The following is a 13,290-nucleotide window of genomic DNA, read 5'->3' on the forward strand; positions in this document are numbered from 1 at the left end:
GCTACCTTCGGTTATTAAGACGCCATACCAATACAGGCTACCTTCGGTTATTATGACGCCATACCAATACAGGTTACATTTGATTATTATGACGCCATACCAATACAGGCTACCTTCGGTTATTATGACGCCATACCAATACAGGCTACCTTCGGTTATTATTCCGCCATACCAATACAGGCTACCTTCGGTTATTATGACGCCATACCAATACAGGCTACCTTCGGTTATTATGACGCCATACCTATACAGGTTACATTTGATTATTATGACGCCATACCAATACAGGCTACCTTCGGTTATTAAGACGCCATACCAATACAGGTTACATTTGATTATTATGACGCCATACCAATACAGGTTACATTTGATTATTATGACACCATACCAATACAGGCTACCTTCGGTTATTACAACGCCATACCAATACAGGCTACCTTCAGTTATTACAACGCCATACCAATACAGGCTACCTTCGGTTATTACAACGCCATACCAATACAGGCTACCTTCGGTTATTATGACGCCATACCAATACAGGTTACATTTGATTATTATGACGCCATACCAATACAGGCTACCTATCAAAGAGCATCTTTCAAGCGATGCTTTTTGCTTGATTCTGATTAATTTGTCCACCTTATAAGGTCACTTAAAGATGCTCTTGAGAAGTTTGATTAATTCCTTATTAGAAAAACTAGATTGTTTGCATCCAAAGTATCATTTTCACTCTTTTCTGTGCTTCTGAAAGTGCAGTTTCTCTACAACATATAAAAAATCCAGCAAAGCATGAGCGCTATTTCTCCAAAACTCTCCGACACTCTTGCTGCTGGAATGAACAAATGATTACGGCTTAATGCTGGCAATATTTCAACCTTATTATGGCCAGAATTCTGTTTGAAATCTTGGGTAAAACTTTTAACTGTGCTACGGTAACCTTAATAAGACACCTACTGTGAGAGTTTCCTTGGAAATTCGCTATAAACTTAAGAATGCTATGTCATAAATTCACCCTGAGACTGACACCAATATACAAAACTCTAAATTATATTATTATTTTTAAAATGTAAAAAAATATTGTCAGGACAAACATACTTAATGTAAATTCATTTTCTGCTAAAAAAGTAGTAAATAATGGAGATTTGAAACATTATTAGGCATTGTAAACAGTAAGAGGTATACATGTAATTACCTAAAAACTATCACACTCTAATAGGCAGTACTCATAAGCAGTCATCCATAAGTTGTATGCTGTATGCAAAACCAAGTCCTCCACAAAATGTATACGACTGTGACAATAATGCTCTTTGATCAGACTGGGTCTTACAGAATATTTATGATATTTTACGGAGATGTTCTAAATCTGTGTCCATATTAAATGGACCAGTGTGACCTAGACAGCAAACGGGAATTCCGTGTCTGCTTTTGCATAAGATCACCATTTGAGTATTTAATTGTGCTCTTTGATTGCCCTAAGCGATGCCCAGATGAGACAACAAATTTTATTAGTTACAAATAAAGCAGAAACCATTCAGCGACCACATTCTGATGATGTGGCCCACTGACAAGCATCATCAAGACATATACTTGTGTGTCTTTTATATGTTGCTGGTTAATTCAATGCTGATAGTCACACAATCTTAATTACTTTCACATCATTTCACATTTTTGCTTTGTATACCTATCAGAGAACCCCTCTCCATCTTTTTACACATTGTGCACACTCATACTTTATGAACGGTACCTAATCACAATTGGCCGCCACGACAAAGAAGAATACTCTGATCTGCGCCCCATAAACCAGCTTAGAGTACTGTAAGTAACAGTTACCAATAGCTGTTCCTTATTATTTTTAAAGAATTTTATAACATAAAGACCAGGTCTGGAACTTCTGCCTTCATTCTGTACAAGGATATCACAATGGGAAAAAGGAATGTCTTACATCTGTACCATATGGCTTTCACTTTCTGACATAAAAGAACAATAAAAAAAACACAAATGTATAAAATATACTGCAGGTAACATAATACATAAATCTAACCATGTACATAAAGTCAATCTACGGCAATAGATTCAGTAATTCCATCATAGCAATTTTTGTTAAATATCTTAATTCAGTGTCCAACACATTAATGTGCTGGATGAACTCTTGGCTTCATGGCAAAGATCCAAAGTCCTCAGTGAACTGTGAAAACTTGGCCAAATCCTCCTCACTCACAGATGGCTTCACAGATTCAAGAGCCTGTAGTATATCATCCTGTAATAATAAAAAATATACACATGGATACCATTATCGGTAGTATCAGCACTGTGTTCTCTTGAATCAAAAGAATGTTCAGTGATTATCATTGATGACATCTATCCAAACTTTACTTTTTACTTAAAATATTTCAGCTGATTGTCTGAATTCAAGACTGGCGTCCAAATGTTTAAATTAAAATTTCACATTATTGTTCAAATTCAAATTTTGAGTTCAATGATGGATTTGAATATGTTACTGCTTGATTGCATTCAAAATTTAATTAATTCTTTGATTTCTAAATCCTGTTATATTGTAAGGGAATCAAGCTAGATTTCAGTAAAACTGTAATTTTAGATTTCATTACATTACATAAATTAAATATTTCAGATCTCTGTTTTGAAGATTTCCATTCATTGTTTCACTGGAAATGCAAATTTCGTTTTTATTTGGTACACAAACAGAAGGAAATAACCACTAACTATAACAGTGAACAAAGTTACCTTCGTGATGCGTCGTATGACGACTTCCTTCTCTGATAAGTCAAGTACATTTTTCTGCACTGCACCCTCATCGTCATGACAACAAGGTATAAACTTCCCTGCCGCTTCCCCTGCACTCCCTTCACTGACAATCTGTTATTAACATAGTATGAGAAAACACACAGGTGCATGTGCTGCATGGAAATGTTCAAACATGACATGGCAAATGTTCAAACATGACATCGCAAATGAAGCAGAGATGTGAAACTAGCTTCAAATTCAAATACATTTTTCACTGAACCTAAAACAATCCGGCTGTACGTGAGAAGGTTGGCCAGCAACCTGCAGATGGTTGTGGGTTTCCCCGGGCCCTGCCCGGTTTTCTCCTACCATAATGCTGGCCGCCGTCATATCAGTGAAATATTCTTGAGTACTGCACAAAACACCAATCAAATAAATAAATAAATTAAAGTAAAACATCACAATTATAAACTCAGAAATAGCAGCAGGGCTACCAAAGAGCTTGCTTGTAGGAGGCACATGAATGCAAAACATGGTAATTTATGGTAATTAATATGTGCACAGGGCATTAGTGATGGAACATCTTCTCTTGTGTCATAAAGTACTGAATACATAAAGTAATGAAATCGTGAATTTGGTAATTTATGGTCATTCATTTGGTCAGGAATTTGGTAATTCACTGTATTTACTATGCACACAATGTATCAACAATATGTGCAAACCCTGAGCTGAATAAATGCAGTACTCTTCGGCATCCACCCCTAACACTTTGTTTCACATTGATTTTAATGCACAAAACAAGTCAGGAATTCAGTAATTTACGGTAATTGATATGTACACACACAAAATCAACGACAGAATATTCCCCTCGTGTTATTGTGCCCTACATGTGTACGAACACTGACCTCAATACCTGCAATACTTTTTAAGGTACCAACCCAAACATTTTGTTTAACATTGCTTTCCCTATTATTGGAGCACACTGCCATGTGATCAACAGCTATAAAACATCAGTGCCATTCAACTTCCATCAGCCTCACGCTAGGCTTTCTTGATTCACTATCACACACAGATCTGGTCCCATTTCAACCAAATTTATTTTTATTTGTAATTTTTCTCACAAATCACACCACTTTTCGCTCAAGATATTGAAAATAATTTGAAAAAGTAAACTGTAACACGGCTATTTATCAAATTTATCATTTATGATCACCTGATGTTTGTGGTGATGTATGACTCCCTGTTTTGATGTTTTGAATGTACTGTTTTTAGTTGTTCATGTACAAAAACTTATTCGCCTCAGTATAGGCCAAAAAAGAAGTTACAAACTGGGTTTTCAAACTTTTTGACATTGGCTCCCTGGCAAAGCGAGGTAGGTGACAAATCATCAAAGCCCACATAAGTCATGACGCACCTTTCTGAAGTACTTTGCCGTCTGCAGTTCTCTGATTGGGGCCATCATTGTATCTCTGGTTACCACAGAAATATCAGCAGCACTGAACCTGCAACGTAATACTCAATTTTTGAAAACACTTTCCACATTATGAAAGACTCATGTCAAAATTTGTACTTAAGTTACAAACATTTGTAAAGCAGGTCACACACTATAACTTTTTCAAACCTCTCAATCACGTTCATGCCATAAGTAATTAATCTGATAATTTACTGACGGGCAATAATTTGAGCTATTCTTGGTGAATACAGAAAATTTGAATTGATAATTTAACGTGGATTTTTTAACCAAATTTTCCGCCATAGCTTCTTAAAAATGTTTCAAAATTACAAATGTGGTTCTAAGTTCCAATCCACCTTTGGCTGACTCTAACGTATTTTTCTTAAGGTACTGATGAGGTGCACCAGTTTCCATGAGGCTCTATTTATGTAAAGCACCATTCGACTTAACATCTAAAAGGTGCACAGCAAAACTGATCAATGTTCTAGACAGACATATATATAAGCCCATTGTGCATTCCCACATGAATTCTAAAAGCCAGAAACTTTGTTCTTTCAAAACCAGAAAAAGAAGTTGAGGATTACTAGGTCTCAAAATAACGCCGTTCTTATAAAACTTCAGGTTATCTCCCTTGACCAAACTGATTCGTAGAGATTTCGCTTACCCGTGTGTTTTGTGGGCTAGTTCGTCGTAGTCTTCTGTGGTCAACTCAGGGCAGGTCTCAGCTGTGAGGTGGGGAGGAGACAGGAAGCTTCTGAACATCTCAGCTCGGGCGGCGATGTCAGGCATCGGCACATAAATACGCTTTGAAAACCTGCACATGACCAAATTTGATTGGAACCACATTTTCTTCAAAGATTTATTCATACCTGATGTTCTATTATTTATGGACACACAAGACAAGAATATTATTTGTCATTTTTCATAAAGGTACATGAATGTTATGGGTGATAGCGAACTACAACAACAAGTCAGTGATCATTTGTTGTAAATCGGCAATTGGCATGAAGACATACTGAGTGTTGGTTTGGAATACATACCTTTAGCTTATGAGCCAAGTATATACACAAATCCAGTTTCTGAGGTCTTATCTTTGTTTGTAGTCACTTAAATCTACTAAGATTTTGAAAGACACAGCTGTTGTGTTAAATTGATGATGTTGGAAAGAACAACTTTTACTGAATCTGTGTTCTTCATGCTGATGTTTTTAATATCATAAACTGACAGGAAGTACCTGGACAGGCTTTTACATATGTGTGCATGAAGAAAATTACTGGCAGATTCCGCATTTTGCTTTGATCAATATCAAAGTAAATTATGTTTGACAAATCATGACGGAGGTCTAAGACAAGATCAACAGGCTGCAAATAATTTGCTACAGGTAGTACTATGGAATACTCAAGACACAGCCTATAGGCCGACAGGGATATGCCAATATATCAATATTGGTTACTGATCTTCCTAGAGGAACTAATCTTGATTCACTGGGGGAAGAGTTTAACAGCACTGTAATTCTTTAAACTTTTCACATGTTTACAAAGTGTTTATTCATGCATATTCTGAGGGAAATATCCTGTATTGAGTGATTTAACTATACTTTTTGCAAAGCCCTGAAATTGGAGAATCCAACCAATGTAGTTTTGTCTCCAAATTCAAATTGCAAATGTGCATAAATTTCACCGGAAGTTGCTCTTTCATATGCGACTAGGTTCAGGAACTGGCATAGTATGAGCAATGCCTTACACCTTCAGTGTATTACATACTGGTACATGTATGGGGCATTTAGTGGTGTGTGGAGAAAAATAGGATTGTGTGTACATCATAAAGCTATTTGTGAACATAACAGTCATATAGAAATTCCAGCTTATCCACCTGCCTGTCAACCTCTTACAGCCTTATCACAATTCTAGCGAGAGTTATTCCCCTTGAAACTCTTCTGCTGATCCTTGATGATTCTTACATGATTTTACAGTACATATACTTGAATAATTTGATTTCACTGAATAACAATGGAACTAATAAAAAACATTTTTACATCTGAAATGATTTACATTACAAAAAATGACCGACAAGTGTTTACAGTTGTTTTTTTTTTTTTAAGCCTTTATGCCATTATACAACTGTACAACACTACATATTGAGGTGATATGTTACAATTTCACATAACTGGTCAAACATGGCAAGTTGATCCACATGAACTAGGTTTAATTATTTGATTTATCTGATTGGTGTTTTACGCTGTACTCAAGAATATTTCACTTATATGACGGCAGCCAGCATTATGGCGGGAGGACACCGAGCAGAGCCTGGGGAAAACCCATGACCATCCGCAGATTGCTGGCAGATCTTCCCACTTGCAACCGGAGAGACTTTTTTGTAAAACAACTTATTTATTTGCTAATGTTATTTTTGTTTAACACCCTATTGAAGAATTTTTCACTTGTTAGATGGTGGTCAGCTTTATACATGTAAGTGGAAGAGACTGGAGTGCCAGGGGTAAACTACCCTCCACGGGTGAGTTACTGACAAACTGCTCACTCAGTTTATGATAGTATACACTATTTAGTGAGAAACTATTTTAAAAAGTTAAACAGGGAGAAGAATAAAAACATATTTGGTCGTTGGAAAGATCTTCAACATATGTCAGACTATGCAAACGGCCATCGTCCACTACTTATTGTCACAAAGGCCACAGAGGGAGGGGTGAAGCTAACAATTCCCTGTTCCCAGAGAGAGGGTTGAATCTAACAATTCCCTGTCCAGGCCTGGGTTTGAACCCATACCTGATGTGTTATAGTAGGGGAAAAGCCAACACCTTTAATCATTCAGCCCCTGGCTCTCTCCTGCCACCTTTGTAAAATGTACACAAGATAAATCACTTCATGCAAGACACAACAATTAACTCACCTTTTCCGAATAGCAGCATCAATTTCCCACGGAGACAAGGTCAAGGCCAGGACAAAGGTCAGACCAGTGAGACCAGTAAACTGCACCATCCATTCTGTCAACAGTCTTCTGCAAGTTTCACTGTCACGTTGAAAAAGGCCCTCAATGTCATCGAAAATCAGTATGCTAGGGGCATGCTCCTTGGCATATGAAAACAATTCCCTCAGCCGCCTGCACAAATAGATCAAAAGGTTGCAATCGTTTTAAATAATGATCCATCTAAATTAGACCATCAGACATAAAGATGGGAAAACACAGATAAATAATAACAATCAATGATATTCTGAAAACTACGTCTGATAATTACCGTAATCACCATAAATTGTGAATGTAAACAAAGCTGACATTTGGGCTTATGTTGCTATGAAGCAGAGATTTGTATTACCTTCCAGATTACATAAATATTATTTTCACCACCATATCATCACGAGATGTGTTTAGACAAGATTAACAAAATGCTGAATGTCTGCAGTCTTGAATTCCTTAAAGCTTGAACAGTTGAATTTTTACCACAGAATTCTATTATATATAATATTTATGTATACATGTATGCTGAAACTTTTCAAGGTGTACAATTACAATTCAATACTGATGAACAAAAGTGGTCTCAGCTTCCTGTAATGGTATATACATGAGCGTGTACAATACTGTAACTTTTACCAGCACATCAGCCACAAAACAAAGATAGGGCTTTCATATCAATATATTAATAACTGTTGAGCATCTCATCTACCTCCACTCCGTTTATAACAATATGCCATGTCTACAACCCTACACCCCATCTACAGCCCCACACCTCGTCTACAGTGCTACACCCCATCTACAATCCTACACCCCATCTACAGCCCTACACCTAATCTACAGTGCTACACCCATTTACAGCCCTACAACCCATCTACAACCCTACATCCCATCTACAGCCCTACACCTCATCTACAGTGCCACACCCCATCTACAATCCTACACCTCATCTACAGTGCTACACCCCATCTACAGCCCTACACCTTATCTACAGTGCTACACCCCATCTACAGCCCTACACCTGGTCTACAGTGCTACACCCCATCTACAACCCTACGTCCCATCTACAGTGCTATACCTCATCTACAGTGCTATACCCTACTTACAACCCCACATCCTGTCTACAACCCTACACCCCATCTACAGCCCTACATCTACAGCCCTATACCTAAACTAAAATGTTACGCCCCATCTACAACCACACATCCTGTCCACAAACACACACATCATCTAAAATCCCAGACATCATTTACATGTCCAGACACTATCTACAAGCTTCTAGAACCCCATACATCATCTATAACCCCTGACACCATATACAATGTCAGACACCATCTACAAGCCATGACTCATGTACAACCCTACACATCATCTCCAACCTCAGACACCATCTACAATCTCAGACACCATCTTCAACCCCAGACACCATCTACAGCCCTACACCCCATCTACAACCTGACACCATCTACAACCCTACACCTAATCTACAGACCCAGACACCATCTACAACCTGACACCATCTACAAGTTCAGACACTATCTACAAGCCAAGACACCATCTAAAAGCCTAGGCAGTATCTACTAGCCCACGAACCATCTACAAGCCCACAATCCATCTACAACCCTACACCCCATCTACAAGCCCAGACACAATCCATAACCCCAGACACCATCTACAACCCTACACCCCATCTACAAGCCCAGACACAATCTATAACCCCAAACACCATCAACAATCTCAGACACCATCTACAGCCCCAGACATCATCCAGACAAACATAGATACCATCTACAAACCCAGACAGCATCTACAACCCCAGACACCATGTACAACCCTACACCCCATTGACAATCCCAGACACCATCTACAGTGTTATACCCTTACCCTCACTTACCGGTCTCCATCAACCATGTATTTAGATGTGAAGTCATAGACACTTGCTCTAAGCACGGTCACTCCTGCCAACTCACCGGCAAGAGCCCTAGATAACATAGTTTTCCCCACCCCTGGGGCCTGGAAATAGAAATCAGTACGTGTAACAGCTATATAAGGGGACACATTAAGCTGCACCAAATGTTTCAATAGCCTAAAATAAGGATGAGAAAAATTCACTGGCTGACATAAACATCCGCATGGTAACATTATTTTTAATCCTTATAACATCCAACGATATCCTGGACTAGCTGACATGTAAAACGTCATTTCATTTGAACATTACACAAATTTAAAGGGTACATAAAACACTCTGGTTTTATTTCTTAATGTGCAGATTACCATGTGTAATAACATATAACAGATTTTTCAACTTTGACTTTTGGGGAAGGGGGTGGGGCGATAAAATGGCTGCAAAATTCAGTTTTCTGAAGGCACCCGTGGTCAGTCTGGAAATTAAGTAGCTTGCAGCCGTGATGTCAACAATGATCAGTGTTTAAAAAGAACTCTGTTGGGTAACAGACTGAACGGTTCTGGCCGAATGGGGCCCGGTGTAGGGACATGTAAAAGGTGCTAAGCTGGTCCGAAGAAGCCATGCAGTATTTGGATGCATGTCACCTTGCCCACACTGTAGCCACATGGTTCACCGGGCTCAGAGCACTTCAGGGATGTTCACCGAGTTCCGAGCAAGATCAAAGATGATGTAAAAAATCTGACTACTGACGGAAAATATGCATAATTTAAAGGAATAAATAACAGGTATTAAAATTACCCCAAAATGAAATTTTTTTAACCATAATTGCAGGGCATAATATTCTATTCATATTTGTCATAGAAACATAACCACTGTTTAAGAGTTCCTTTTCGTGAATCCTTTAAACATCACATACAAAAAAACAATGTGTTACTATCATTTCGAACTTCAACATGACTTTTCATCCCTTCAGTTCATCAACAGAAAGTGAGAGAGCATGCAGAAGGCTTCATTCGTTACTAGGTAGGGCTAATTGATTTTAAATCAAGTTTTTATATCTTGCCCATAAACTAAACACTTAACTGTTCACATTATTTAAGATAATGCTACAGACACAATGAGTGTCAATGGACAATGAAATTAACTCATGTTTCATTAGTACACAGTCATTAAATGTCATGGTAACTCACATCTAGATGCATCCTTAATGCCTATAAGTTTTGGTTAATAGCATATTTTTTAATCCCTTAAGGTGGTGCCAATGTAAAGGAGGGCCTCAAGCCATTGTCATGTTGAAAATTGACTTTGGTCCAATGTCTACAGTGTTATAATGTATAAGTTTGTACTGTAATGTCATTCTGTCTTTATTGGGATGAGCTGGGAAACAAACGTTTGACATCAATAAAATGGTGTTGAGGTCGTACTGCTTGGCGTTTGACAGGTTTGCATTGGCTTTTTCCAAATTTTATATCTCCTGTCCAATAGCTTAAGTCCACTACTATTTGTTTTAAAAATGTGGGCCAGACCCATCCATTTTACTCTGGGGGCCATCAGTGCTCTGGTAGTTAGCGCAGCACAATGACCCAGGAGCATTTTACCAAAGAGATCTCTGTGAATTCAAGTCTACTTCATGCTGGCTTCCTCTCTGGTTGTACGTGGGGTCTTCCAGCAACCTGTGGATAGTTGAGAGTTTCGCCCACGCTCTGCCTGGTTCCCCGCCCTCCCCCAACATACTGCTGGCCGCCGTTATATTAGTAAAATGTTCTTGAGTACACTTACAGCAATAGTAAACATCACTCTTACTGTATGCACCAAAATGTTTGATACTAAATTAGTTGTCTTCTGTCTTCTTTTCCTTTAACATGGGAGCTAGTCATGCAGGCTAAGCCTCTAGCATGGCTTACTATCATCTTAGATACATGTAGGGAAGGGAGGAGAAATCCAGGGTTATCTTTCCTTACCCCATACAGCATGATACCACGATGATGAGGCCTTCTGCTCCCTGCAGATCAAACACAAAATTATTGCAGAAAATGTGAAAACTTGGCGCTTCAAAATTCTCTCATCATTTAAAAAGCATGAGTAGCAAATTAAAGCATTGGTGATTTTTAGTTGTTTGAAAGAAAAGCTATCAAAGAATCATTCAATGATGAAGCAATAAAGAGGAATAAATTATCTTCTTTATAAAAATATATCCTTATTTACTAGCATTCATATCTCGTAAAAATTGCTTCATAGTATGCATGTAGTGTGGTACAATGGGAGACTCAATGACAAGCTACACAGAAGGTCCAAATGACGATAGACCTCATCATTTTCTCCTGTGAAGTTGCAGTGCGTGTGTACTTCATATATGTTTTATGAGATTTTTTGTGATGTAGTAAAGGAAAGAACAAATGAGTTCAGATCTTTGGACCTACTTGATACAGGCGCATAGAAGTTTTATGAGTTCCCCATTATGGTAAATACAACCTTCAGAAAATGTATCCTTTAAGCTGACAGACGGTACCTGTTCACAACATAGGATTAAAGGATTAAAATGAGCAGTCATTTATGAACAATTTCAAACAAGGGATAAGCCCACCACCACAACCATCAGCATACCTTGGAAGAGTTGAGGAAATTTCACAGGCAGAATTAAGCATTCCTTCAGGCAGTCTTTTAGTCTCTCTAGTCCAATCACATCCTGCAGAGTTAGGGCTGGTGTATCCATCTGGACAAAGTCTGAAGGGAAGATTTTACCAGACACTGGTATTAGTATGCTTATTCAATTAATACATAGTTAACATGTATACATAACTATATATTTATTTACGTTTTGCATTAACGTTGGACACAAATATTTGTGTTTGTTTTAAATGTCATTTTTCCCGTTATCTTACTACAACACCCACCTGGAATCTCCTGAGCAGCTACAGTTCCAGCTTCTATATCCTCACCAGCTTCATATGATCTGTTTAACCAAGAACAACAAACGTATATTTTCAATACATGAAACGTGGTCACATTTTCACAATTAAGATCATCAAATAATTCAACTAGAAGAGTATTTAGATGGCTATACAAAACAATTAATTTATACTTACTCTACAGAAGAGTGAAGTACACACATGTACATGTGTGTTATACAATACAATGCTATCATGATGTCTTCATATGAAATGTATTGATATCATTCACCACAATGGCACAAATACAAACAGCTATTCCAGATATTCTTATTTTCATCCCCAAACTGACATTTATATAACAATTAAATACAATTATGATAGCCATTACGTAAAGGAAGTCATCATACTTTAATTTGTCCCTTATCTGCTCTGCCCTTTTCATGTATTCTTCGCACTTCTCTGAGAGATTTGCCAGAAATGCTTCATTTTTCCTTGCATCTGGGAAAATAAACAAAACAAATCTACACTATGTCACTAATTTAACCGTTACAACACACATCTATAAGCAAAGACATCATGACAGAATCAGACCCCTACATGCAGCTAGAAATCAGGAAGGGCAGGGTGCGAAGTACACTCCTTAAAAAGGGGCAGGTTGGCAATGTCCAATGGCTATCTGTTAACATTGTGTCTGAAAAAAAAGGGGAAGGTGGCATATTTTGGGGCCAGGGTGCAGCACCCTTTTAAAAAAGCCAAGTTAGGGGTTTGCAGTATGGTCACATATCGCCTACATGCAGCTACATGATGAAATTAGCTCAGCTGATCACATAAATTGGTGTTGTGCAAATATTGTGGCTATCTATACATATCCGTCTATATATCTTAATCCCAGTTCTATCTGATTCTTTATGTGGGATCTTAAAAAAACACACAGGAAATATTCTTATTTGTTAATTAACAATACACCTGAAAGTATAAAGTAAGTTTCCATCAATGTACATGTATTAATTAGTGCAATGTAACACTCACATTTTCCGACAGAATAACAGGTAAGTCAGTCCATTCTTATAGTGTTTGAAAGCATCTCTTAATTGGCCATTCCTATCATTCTTCAAACCTGCAGATAACTCATCAATGCCTTTCTGTAAACAAATAAAATCTGGGAGATAATTTACACATGCACACTACTGTTTTTCTGGGTCATCATCACCAGCTAAATATATGATCCCACAAGTTTCCCAGGAAGAGGACAGTACATTTTAAGATACAAATGATTTTTGTCTCCATAAAAAAAAAAAAATATTAATTAAACAGGGATAAAAATATAGCCT

At 37.7% G+C, this 13,290-nt stretch overlaps 1 protein-coding gene across 1 annotated transcript; it reads right to left on the reverse strand.

Annotated features, from left to right (window-relative positions):
• Positions 1-639: 639 nt before the first annotated feature.
• Positions 640-12,023, reverse strand: LOC135475865 (vacuolar protein sorting-associated protein 4A-like). Its single transcript, XM_064755812.1, has 9 exons — positions 11,963-12,023; positions 11,673-11,792; positions 11,030-11,070; positions 9,057-9,175; positions 7,103-7,312; positions 4,860-5,009; positions 4,157-4,244; positions 2,743-2,874; positions 640-2,257 (listed from the first exon to the last, which is right to left on the reverse strand). Exons 2-9 carry the CDS (start codon positions 11,779-11,781, stop codon positions 2,156-2,158), a joined length of 951 nt encoding a protein of 316 aa, XP_064611882.1. The 5' UTR covers positions 11,782-11,792; positions 11,963-12,023; the 3' UTR covers positions 640-2,155.
• Between the last annotated feature and the right edge of the window lie 1,267 nt (positions 12,024-13,290).

Source organism: Liolophura sinensis, chromosome 9, assembly GCF_032854445.1.
Source record: "Liolophura sinensis isolate JHLJ2023 chromosome 9, CUHK_Ljap_v2, whole genome shotgun sequence".
NCBI lineage: Eukaryota > Metazoa > Mollusca > Polyplacophora > Chitonida > Chitonidae > Liolophura > Liolophura sinensis.

What these genes read in the sequence shown, in the direction of transcription:
- LOC135475865 (XM_064755812.1), bottom strand. Translation starts at nt 11,781, where the DNA reads ATGGATACACCAGCCCTAACTCTGCAGGATGTGATTGGACTAGAGAGA. An exon ending in TACATGGTTGATGGAGACCG is followed by an intron (nt 7,313 to 9,056) that starts GTAAGTGAGGGT and finishes CTATTTGTGCAG; the next exon opens with GCGGCTGAGGGAATTGTTTT. An exon ending in TCATACGACGCATCACGAAG is followed by an intron (nt 2,258 to 2,742) that starts GTAACTTTGTTC and finishes TTATTATTACAG; the next exon opens with GATGATATACTACAGGCTCT.